This window comes from Phyllostomus discolor, chromosome 3, assembly GCF_004126475.2.
Source record: "Phyllostomus discolor isolate MPI-MPIP mPhyDis1 chromosome 3, mPhyDis1.pri.v3, whole genome shotgun sequence".
Classification (NCBI taxonomy): Eukaryota; Metazoa; Chordata; class Mammalia; order Chiroptera; family Phyllostomidae; genus Phyllostomus; species Phyllostomus discolor.
The window spans coordinates 30,357,873-30,369,422 of NC_040905.2; the positions used below are offsets into that span (position 1 = coordinate 30,357,873).

The following is an 11,550-nucleotide window of genomic DNA, read 5'->3' on the forward strand; positions in this document are numbered from 1 at the left end:
TCTTCAATAAGATTTCCCATTTTACCCACTCTACCAACTCTTAGGTAGCAAGGTGGCTAAGAAAGGACCGGGTGCCAGAAAGGTCCAGTTGAGGGCTTTTATTCCCGGAGGGACACTACGGTCTGCGAGCTGAGTCCAAGAAGACTGCAGCAGCAAGGAAAAGGGTGCAGGATTTTTAAGGGCGTGTAGCAGATCCCAGGGGAGGGTGGGTCACCCTGCTGATCTGCCCCCAGGTGTCCTGAGTAGTACCGGTGTTTGCAAGTAAAGGCCTGTGACCCGCGATGGCTGAGTCAGCGAGAGAAAGTCCGGGAGATTTATGGGCCTAGTTTCTGGGAAAAGCGCGATGGAGTGGGGAGGGACAGTGAGGATTTAACTGGTTTCCAGCAGGATGTGGGTGGCAATGCCTCAGCTGCTTCTGATAATGGAGAATCTCGTGGTCAGGTATTTAGCCGGTGGTGCAGACCTTCTTTGTTCCAGTGTTGGTGGAGGCTTAGGTCCTCCATCTCCCAGTACATTCTAACACCAACAATGTGACTTTCTGTTTCCATTGAGAGGCTGCATTTACATTTCCCTCTCTGGGAATCCAAATGTGCCATGGCTTTGGTGGAAGTATGATGGAACTTCTAAATCTAGGTCATAAAAGGCAGTACAGCTTCTGCCTGCTTCTCTTGAGCTATGTGCTCCTGCAACCCAGCCACAATGAGGTGAGAAATCCCCAAAAGCCTGCAGAGAGACTGAAATGGAGGGGAACAGTGCTCTCCAGCCTATAGTTCATCTGAGCTCCTAGCTGGCATCCACTATCAACATGGCAGCCAAGTGAGTCAGCCACCTTGCAAGCAGATCCTCCAGCCCCAGTGAAGCCACCCCCACTGATGTGACAAGGAGCAGAGACACAAACTGTGAATGCCATGCACAGCCCACATTGCAGATTTGGGAGCAAATAAGAGGGTTGTGATTGTTTTAGTTTTAGGGAGGTTTGCTATGTAACAATAGATAGCTGACACATGTTATTTGATTCAATTTGCTCATGTTCTATTTAGGACTTTTGCATCTACTTGCAGAAAAAAGATTGGACTATATTTTCCTTTTTTTTTTTTTTTCCTGTTTTTCACTGTCTTTGTCTGCTTTTCACACCAAAGTTATACAACCCTTAAAAAATGACCTGGTGTGTGTTCCCTTTTTTCCCCTAGTCTCTGAAAGCATCTAGGTAAGTTTGAAATTATTTTTTTCTTTAATGTTTGATTAAAACAAGCCAAACTAAGGTAAAAAGCTGTCAGAGTTTGATGCTTTTCATTTCTTTAAAGGATTTTTGTCTAGTGGCCAGTTTATTAAAGTTAGGATCTGTTCTGATTTTCTATGATTTCTTAAGTTAATTTTTCATAGTTTCCTAGAAACTTGTCCACATCCTCCAAGCTTTCAAAATATGAACAAATTTCACTGCAACTGAATTATATTTTCTCATTCATTTATAATGTTGTTTATTCTCTCTCTCTGCCTCCCTGATGAGACTTGACAGAAGTATGCATATTTGGCTTTTCAACAGTTAGGTTTCCTTTATGTTGGGAACCGCCCTGACTGGTATCAGAAATTGAAACCCCCGCCTAGGCTAAGGCTAAGGGAACGCCCTTGGAACCGTAAGCCAGCAAGGAGACAAAAGCTTATCTCCCTGGCAGGAACACTGCTTCTGCTGCTTTATTCATAACTGAACCCCAAAGCTTGGTTGGTTAGCCAAAGATGGGTAAGATTCCCCAAGGGGGGGAATGACCTAAGACAGACACGATCACTTGGGAGGCCCCCAAAAGAAGGACTTTGGGGGCTGCAGCAAAAGGGGGTGATAGACCCTCGCTCCTCGGCTTTGACACAGCCTGAGTTCTCATTGTCTGGGAGAAAATCCCCTTATCTCTTGGTTGCCTTAGTTCCCTTGCTCCACCTAAACCTGAAACAATGACAGGGTGGTACAGCTCTGTGCTGAAAAGGGCGGATTCCCTGGGTGATCAGGCCTAAGAAAGAACATGTAAATTCCTGTGAAGCCTTCTTTGTTTAGAATGCTCTCAGTTGAATAAGAAGGGTCCAAGGAGGAAGTTAGTTTGTTCCTCACAGTCTTACAGCTCTTTGACCCCGACTCAAAATAGACTGGCAGAGTTCCTTGTTTTCTATGGTTCCTTACTTCCCCCTAATGAGTACTGTACTTTACCTGAATTATTATGCAAAACGAACCCAATAAAAGCAGGTTTGGACCGTAAATCGGCGTGCTCCCCACTAGAGGGGGTGGCCACTCTGTCCCTACTTCTCCACAGAAACTAGTCTGTCTTTGTGCATGTTTTTTCTCGCGTGTTTTTTGTCGAGCCATCCACAGCATTCTGTGATCACTGCTGGCTGGTGACCCACACATCACCTTTACTGTTCATTTTTTCTAGCTTCTAATTGTAACTGAAAAAGCTGGTGTTCATGCTGCTTGTCACTACCAAACCCAATAAGCAGAGACAAGGATTGAATCTTTATAGGCGCTTTATTCAGATGGTCAGAGATCTGGGAAGACAGTGGGTTTGTACCCTAACAGACCACCTTACATTCCATTTTAAAATGACCCTTTTTGTAAGGAGAACAAAGTGTTGGTGAGGGCTTTGGAATTCAGGGAAAAGTTAATGGGATTAAAAAGCTGCAGCATTCTTGCCCTGGGCGTTGGTCATCTCACCCTGGAGTACAATGGCTCACATACCATCTTGAACTGCTTGCAGCCCTCCTGAGGCACAAAGGTGGAACTATTTTGGTCTCCTGGAGTCAGGGTGAGTCATACTTTCAGTCCCTGGAACAATAGTGTTTATGGGCATTGATTATTAAGCTTATTAGCTACTACCTAAACTAAAATCCCCCATCATAACGAATAGAGAAAACTAGTGAAGCTTTTTAAAAATCAGTATATGTCTTTACTTTCATTATTCCTTTCCACAGGGTCCAGCACAAATAACACCTCTTTTTTTTATTACAAAATCTTTTATTGCCAAATCTTAAGCATATAATTCTGTAACATAACAGTATCACACTCCAGCTCACCATATGACATTTTAGGTGGAATGTTCAAATTGCTGTCCATCTTGTGTAAGACGTTTATGTACCTGACCACCACACCCAAGCAAGCCTTACTTCTGCCAGACCCTGTATACATACAATTGCTGAGCTTGTGATTTCTCTCTTGCTCCTTTTTTTCCTTTTTGAGTTGAAACCCCAGCTTTTTATTTCCAGACTATCATCCCTCAAAGTATCATTTTAGAAATAAAGCTGAACTTTGATAGGAAGTGTTTACCATTCAGTTCCAAATATTTTACGGTTTCCCCTTTAACTAGGGAAACTGTATCAACCAAATTGCGACATTTTGATAGTGAGTAAAAGGAAGTGCTATTAATAATTACATCAGGATGATAAGTATAAACGGGGTCTTACCCATACAAATTCAGATGTAGGTACACCCAAGAAATGCAGAGAACGATTGATCTTAAAGATGGCTTAAGTTGGGGGGGGCAAGGTTTCAGGTCTTTTCCGCTTTCATTACACTTTTTTTCTGTATTGTTTTAATTGTTTGCAATGAATACCCATAATTTGTATGTCCAGACAAAAAAGTCATTTTAATCGTGGGTCTGATCAACTCTCTCCAAGCCCTGGCTGCTGTGCTTTTCCCCTTTTCCTGGTGTTACCTCCTCTAACCTCAGGTAGCTGTCGTGTCTGATTTTCCTGAATATTATGGACGTGAACAGAGGCTCAGGGACAAGAGAACTTGTTCAGGGGCAGAAAGGCAGAGCAAGGTCTTCCAGGTTCTCACTACCCGTCCTTTACAGCCCTTAGCAAGCGGGGGAGTCCTTACGACTGACATCTGGCTGCTCCGCCCACCTATACGGCTTAGGGTTGCGAGGCGGGGCCAACCTAAATCCCGCCCCTTCCCATGATCAGGCCCCGCCCACCAGGCGCTCCAGAACCTGGGATTTGCCCGCAACGGCCAGACCCGCCCACCATCTAGTCCCCACTCCTCCTGCTTCCAGAGGAAACGGAAGTGGTAGTGGGCCCGGGCGGAAGCAGGAAGCGGTTGAGTGGGGCCACTCCCGTGGCGGTGCAGACCGTAGGGTCATGGCGGAGAAGTTCGACCACCTGGAGGAGCACCTGGAGAAGTTCGTGGAGAATATCCGGCAGCTCGGCATCATCGTCAGCGACTTCCAGCCCAGCAGCCAGGCTGGGCTCAACCAAAAACTGTAAGTGGCGGCCAGATGTCGCCCGCGTTTCCGTGGGGCCGGCCGGGCAGCGTTCGTTCAGGGAGCCGGTATGGGAACGGGGATGGGGAACTGGGGTCGGGAAGCCGGGGCCGGGCTTAGAGCCACATCCTGTCTCCCGTCCTCCTCTGGACCTGGTCCTTCCCGGACTCCTCGCTCCCGGCTGTGCACTGAGGGCGGGCTTGCCTTCCCGCTTTGCCTTGCAGGCTCTTTTGGAGACGTTCTCATGCCAGACAAAACAGTTTCTGGTTAGGGGCCACATCCGAGGGAGCCATGCTTCATTATCTAAGTTTCTCCCTGGGCACCTCTGACGCCCTCCCGGTGTTGCCTCCTAACACCCTGGGGAATTCAGAGCTTGTCCGTCCCCAGAGGGGAGGCGGGCTTCACTGGGAGCGCACGGAAATGGGCCTGGGAAGACGAGGGCTGCTGGCACCACCTGTAGCATAGGCTTGAATTTGGAGGAATTGGGGGAAAGGTCGGTGAGAAAGGCCCTAGACCCTTTGTTAACTAGTATTTTTTGGTCAACAGCGTTGTGCCAGCATAGTGCTAGGGCCTGGGATGGAAAAAGGCAAACACAAATAGAATGCTCTGGAGAAGGGCTCACGGCTTTATAGGGAGCATAAGCATACAGTCCACGTTGCATACCCAGTGCTGGGGGACTAGCCCTGTGATTTAGGAAGGCTGCCCAGAGGGGCTGAAATTCAACCGGGCAGTGAGGGCCTTCTTAAGCTGGAGTCCACTGCCCCACAAACGAAATCATAATGCATCTCAGGGTAATTGTTTTTGAGAGAAGGTTTACATTTTTCATGACATTTTCAAGGGAGTTGGTTCCTGTCCCCCAACATTGGCAATTTCTAGTATAGAAAGCAAATCAACAAACATATGAGGTATTCTGTAATTTCAAACCCTTCCTTGGAGTTCTCTAGGTAACCAAAAAGTTATGAGCTATGTGTAAACCCTGTATGTGGAAGGAACACCTTTGTGGAATCCCATTTGGCCAGGGGGGTGGTGCTTACGGTGCCATGGAGTTAACCAAATTCCCTCATTTTTGCCTTTTTCCCCAGGAATTTTATTGTGACTGGCTTACAAGATATTGATAAGTGCAGACAGCAACTTCATGATATTACTGTACCTTTAGAAGTTTTTGAGTAAGTACCATTTCTGATATTCATTCGAGTATAATTTAGTTGTGGTGACTGCTTCAGTCACGGGTGTTTTAGTGCCTGCTGTGTGGTAGGCACAGCCTCGGTGCTGGGAATATGCCAGTGAAGAACATGGACAAAGACACCTGCCGTCATAGAGTTTTATGTTCTGGGAGGATTAACAATTTAAAAATATCTCAGTATTGTTGAAAAACTTACTTAAGAATAGGGGAGTATTAAATATGAAATATGAGAAAAATCATAGATTCTCAAAGTCCTGTTTAGATAGAAGGACAGCCACATAACTTCCCTTTTAATTAAAAAAAAGTGAGTCTTAAGTGGGTTATATTTTAAATTTTAAAAAGTTACAGCCAGAAACAACCCTGAAAAGCAATCTGGTCTGGTATCTCCCGTGCTGCCCTGCGACTGCTAGTTCTTGGAGGTGGGAATATATAAAAAAAAGTTCTTAGGCCAAATAAGTTTGCGAAGGTTGTTCACAGTTTTCTGCAGGAGGGTATGTGTGTCTACTGTAGTCACAGCGCAGAGAATGCATCCAGGAAGTAAACCTACATTTCTTTTAATCCAGGTTTCATCAGACTGGTTTGGTTGTTACATACCCCTGATTTCTCAGGTGAAGGGACTGATAAGTGACTGCAGTGGGCTAGTTACTAGTCTGTGTCAGAGTGAAGACTAAAATCCTGGACTTGTCCTTCCTCACCCAGGGCTGTTTTCTCTGTGACAATCAGCCTCTTCCTGGAGCTGACTCCAATCGATTTGCAAGAGCGTGCTAGTACTTTTTGCAGTAAAACTGAAAGTGTAAACCATCAATTTCCTTGAAACAGTACAGTGGAACCTTGGTTCTCAAACTTAATTTGTTCTGGAAGGCTGTTTGAGAAGCTTTTTTTTTTTTGAAAACAATCATTTTCTCCCATTAGAAATGCAGTATCAGCACGAAAGGGTTGTTGGGTCGAGAAATGGAGTTTTGTTCGACAACTGAGGCATTTTTTTTCTGTGAACAGCTTGGCTGAGAACCAAGTTGTTCCAGATGGGAAATGTTTGAGAACTGACCTTTGACTGTAAAGGGAAAGCTATTGTCATTTTCTATCCCAAAAGGTCAGAGATACAAGTCCAAGTGACAAGGGAGCTCAGCAGCTGTCCACAGAGACGGGACATTCATGCTGCAGTTTTCAGGGGCCCAGCTGCATCCTCGTCTGTTGGCCATGGTGTCACGTTTTCTCTGCATGTTCTCAGTTGGTCCCACTGAATTCTCTGGCTTCAGGTGGGAGTGAAGGTCCCGTGTCTGGGTTGCAGGTCTGGACTCCTGGGTGATCATGCTGGCTTGTGGAGTGTGGGAAGGTGGAGGCTACTTTGCCTTCCTCATCAGTGCTGTTTTGGCCATGAATGTGTGGGATGGCTTAATTGACAGGTAGTAAGATGATGGAGAAAGATTGCTGAAGGACAGCGGGGAATAGGGCTTTGGCCAGCTCAGCCCCAGCCCCAGCAGCTGGGCCAAAGGGACAGTGGAGACTCACCTGGGTATTGACAGTGAGGTTGCCTCTGGGCTCCAATGATCAGTGCTGCAAATTGTCGGTCATTTTTGCCGACAAGGTAGGAGTTTCCTGGCTTGCAGTGGCTTTGTCAGCACGCACTTTCAGACACACTGACTGTTTTCTGTAACAGGGATAAAGATGTCAGCCTGGGCCTTTCTGTCCAGCACTTCCTACCCTCACTGGGCAGGTGTGTTGGCAGAAGTGGGGTCAGCCTTTGGGTCCTGGAAGAAGATCCTAATCTGAGTAATATTGCTGTTGAATGGTGGTTTATTTAGGACACTTGAACCTGTAAGGTTTTTTGTTCTCTAAAATGGATGGATTTTGTTTAGAATTAACCGTAATTCTGCCTCCTTCATTCCATCATTTCAAGAACATTGCAATGCAATGGAATTTCTGGAACTTGTGATTTACTAATTTTTTTATCTGTCATGAAGGCCAGTTTTTATGCCATTAAGTAACTCAACAGTGCCTTTATCTAAAGTGATAATTTTATTTAACTGAAGTATTAAAATACATAAATTGGACTTAGTGTGGTGGTGGTAGTTTTTATTTCTTTGTAATGAATAATTCAGTTTAGCTGAGTGATATGAAGAAGGAGGCAGGAGGTACAGAAGGAGACAGGTGGCCTACTGCTGGTAAGATGTGAATCTTCCTTTAGGCAGTGTGCTTAATGAAATCTTTGGGATAAGGAAAAGTGTTGAAATTTTCAAGAAACAGTTTTATACTGTTTAGAAATAATTGGGGAGAATCTGTTTGGTTCAAGTTACTTAGGTTATTTTGTAACATACCCCTACTAAATAAGGGGGGAGGGAAGGAAAGCAGTGGAACAGTTTATGAAATAATGTTGGGTGAACAGGGCCTGGCTGTCCTGCTTGCAGCTCCCCCCCCCCCCCCCCCCCCGCCCCCAGCAGCCTGAGCCTCCTCCACATAGGGTTCTCAAGGATGGGGGACTTGATGTGTAGGTGGCATCCTGGAGGGCTCTCCCTTGCTCCCCCATATTGCTGTGCCTGAATCCCTTGCCTGAAGCCCTGGCCCACTGATAGTTCTCATATATCAGGGTCTTCCTAGCCTCACGGGTTGTTGTGAGGATCCAGATGTAATGGCCATGAAGCCTTTGGGAGGCATGGATGCTGCAGATGTAGAGTGGTGGAGCTGTGGAGCTTGCTAGGTTTATAAGTGATCATTACTTGATTTTATGAGGTGTTCATATTATTACAAGTAATGAGAGATCACATCTATCCTTGTATAAATGAAGGAATCCTAATTTACCTGGTTCTTGGACAGTTTCTTCTCAACAGGGCCATATGAAGTTATATATAGCTAGCCGCCCCCCCCCCCCCCCCCCCAAGAATAGATATTAGCAAAGAGAGTGTTAAACTAGATGTTTCTTGTTTCCAGGTATATAGATCAAGGTCGAAACCCACAGCTCTACACCAAAGAGTGCCTGGAGAGGGCCCTAGCGAAAAATGAACAAGTTAAAGGCAAGATTGACACGATGAAGGTAAGGCTCCTATAAACAGAAAATAATGTCACAGCATAAATCATTACAAAGCAAATTTGGCTGGTAGACTTTGTCATCCTTTTCCATGTTTGGTAAAATACCAGCTATCTTATAACATTAGAAAGTTGAGATTTCTGAATTGTGTGACATGTAGTAAACAGTTAAATATCAGCGGTGCCTTCTGTCGGGTCTTTTCCTGTACTTGTGGCTCTTTGGTTAGGAGGGGTCTTGAATCTTCATTCCCTTTTGCATTTCTGGTGGTGGTCTCCAACTTCTGACTGCAGACCCCTTTGTACCACATCCCCTCGTCACTCCCTTTTCCACAGAGAAGTTGCTCTGTTTCTGAGCTGTGATGAGATCTAGAAAACTCCGTGCATCTACAGCATGAAATATGTTGTTTTTTTTCTTTCTCTCAATTCACTCAAATGTGGTTCTGATTGGAGCATGCGTGGTTTGATTTTTCCTCTAATTGGACAGTGCCATCCCTTTTCTGGTCTCCCATTTCTGTTGGCCTCATACAAGGAGCCCTGCTGCCTCCCCACCCCCACTTCTCATTCTGGCCCAGCCATGTGGTCTCATTTCCATTTCTGGAGCTCACCAAACCCTCTCCTTCCCTCTCATTCCTGTTTGTTCTCGTGTGGTCCTTTTGTCTGGAGCTCTTACGTGCTCCCTTTGCACACTGCCTTTCCTTTGGGGTCACCGTATGTCACCTGCTCAGGGAGACCTTGGGGACGAGCCTTTCCCAAGCCTCTTTCCTGAGTGCTGAGGAGGATTCCTCTTTTTTTCTCTATTCTGTCTCTTTCTTGCAGCTTATACTCCAGGGTTGTGGGGCATGAGTGTTCCATTCCTGCCGATGTCCAGCACCCACAGGTGTGCTCAGTCATGTCTGATGTGACCTTTTAAGGTCAGAGGGTGTGAGGAGCACGAGAGAGACACTCAGGATCACAGCGACAGGCATCACATGTTGCCCTGCGGTTGCAGGGTTCCTGGTGTGCCCCTAGGTGATCTGTGCTGGTCATAGGCAGCGTGCCCTGGAGGGGCATTTGCTATAACTGTTAGTGTGGCTGCATTTCTCTTCTGTCAGTTGGAAACTCAGTTGCTATTGAATCAGTGTCACCCACAGCAAATAATGCAGCTTTAATCGGCAGTAAGCTGTGCTTATTTGGACTGTTTTTTGAGGGAGTTGGACTGTCCAGCAGAAATCTCCGTGTGAAAAGGGTAGTGGTCCCTGAGAGTTCCGCTCGGCCCCGCCACACTTCTATGCAACTCCAGTGCCTGTGGGTGATGCAGAGGTTTCCTGTTGGCAGTACCGCCTGGCAACTGTGGTTTGTCTTCAGTTTGCCGTGGTTGTTGCTTGGTGTTATTCTCTCCAAGACCTGTGAAAGTCCCTGAGCAGTTACGTGGCCTGCCTTTGTCCAGTGGGTGTGTATTGAAGGGTTGAAGTGCAGTCTCCTTTGAATATTCGTACCTGTGTAAGTATTATATCTGTGTATGCCCACAGTGCTTCTTAGTGTAGTTTATAAGAAAAGGTTTTGAGATGCTGATAGATAAGTATCTAGCTGCCTTTAAGATTGGCGTAAAACAATGTTATGCTGATAAATATGATCAGGAAGCCATGGCATTTGGGGTAGACAGGTTTCCAGGTGCTCTGAAAGCTTTGATTGAGCTGTTTGCACACACAGTGAGATGTGGTTCAAGTTATTCATTGCTTCATTAAATATTATTTGGAGATTCCTGTTACGTGTGCTGTGTACAAAAATCATTTTCACATGTGTAAATGGCTCCCTATAGGAGGGCCTTTTATCACTTTGAAGCAAGAGGGAAGAAGTGTATTTGAACATGATTTCCTCTTTCAGCTAGTTCTTAATGTACCTGTAATGTAGTTGCAAGTGTAGTTTGCAGCTGGTTCACCAAGTATTGCATCCATGGGTGGTGAGCAGGCAGCCCTGGGACATTGGATTGCATGAGGGTGATGTGGACTCCAGTCTTTGGAGGGCTCTGGGGAGTGTGCTCTTTAACTTGGGGGTAGGTCACAAGGATATTTTAACAGTATACATTTTTCTTCTTAGAAATTTAAAAGCCTGTTGATTCAAGAACTTTCTAAAGTATTTCCAGAAGACATGGCGAAATACCGAAGCATCCGAGGGGAGGACCACCCCCCTTCCTAACTTCATCCTCCCTCTGTCTGAAGATCCTTCTAGTCCTGTTTGCATCGCTGTGACCTTCAGGCAGCCTGTGCGTGAGTGTCCTCGGACGGTGGGGCTCTCTAGGGGCTTTGCGGAGCTGTGTGCCCGCAGCCGCCCCTCGTTTTCAGACGGCTGGTGAGCTCAGGTCTCTGAGGATGATGATTTGATCCTTACGGCAGAATTGTTTTGAAAATATTAAATATGTTAGGTAAGGTAAAAGTTTTTAAAAATTCTACTTAATACACTGTTTGCCTACTTTTTTGTTCTATCTTATTATGGTGTCAAAGCTAAAAAATAAAAAAATAAAAATAAAAAAATTGGTTTAATATGAGAAGTACTTGAATTGGTTTTATATTTTATATTTTCAAGTTTAGTGCATAAAGACTGCTCAGTGTAACTGTTTATATGGATTTCAATTAGACATAAGCATATAATAAAGCCTTCAAGTACTCGTATGACTTATTCCATGTAATTATTTCATAACATTTTTACAGTGTAGTACAATGTATCTTGTAAACAGTCAATTATTGCTTCCCCAGAGTGTGAGTAATATTCATAAAATTTATTCTCTAGGCAGTTAGGCAGGAAGAACCAAAGCAAAATGCAGAATTCTGATTTCTTCACGGCCTGCTTCAGAGACAGCATATCAAATGCTGAAGAAGGCCAATCTAGGGACACTGTTGAAGAACATCCTGCAGACCGCTTACCGAGCGCAGGGGGGTTCTGGTCAACTGCACTGTCGGACTCTGTGGGTCCTCGCGGGCCTCAGGAGGCTGCCTGGCTTGTAAACTCGTGATGCTGTGGCATCTGTGGGCCACACTGTGAGTCACAGCCCTGGTGCATCGTTGCTCACGGGTAACTTGCAGGCCACTTGCATCAGCATAACCTGGACTTGTTTGTTAGAAAGGTGGG

The 11,550-nt window shown here is 45.4% G+C and overlaps 1 protein-coding gene across 1 annotated transcript; it reads left to right on the forward strand.

Annotated features, from left to right (window-relative positions):
* The first annotated feature begins 4,052 nt into the window (after positions 1-4,052).
* On the forward strand, positions 4,053-10,972 carry MED10 (mediator complex subunit 10). The gene is made up of 4 exons (XM_028516711.2): positions 4,053-4,241; positions 5,324-5,407; positions 8,350-8,452; positions 10,522-10,972. Exons 1-4 carry the CDS (start codon positions 4,120-4,122, stop codon positions 10,618-10,620), a joined length of 408 nt encoding a protein of 135 aa, XP_028372512.1. The 5' UTR covers positions 4,053-4,119; the 3' UTR covers positions 10,621-10,972.
* The last annotated feature ends 578 nt before the right edge of the window (positions 10,973-11,550 follow it).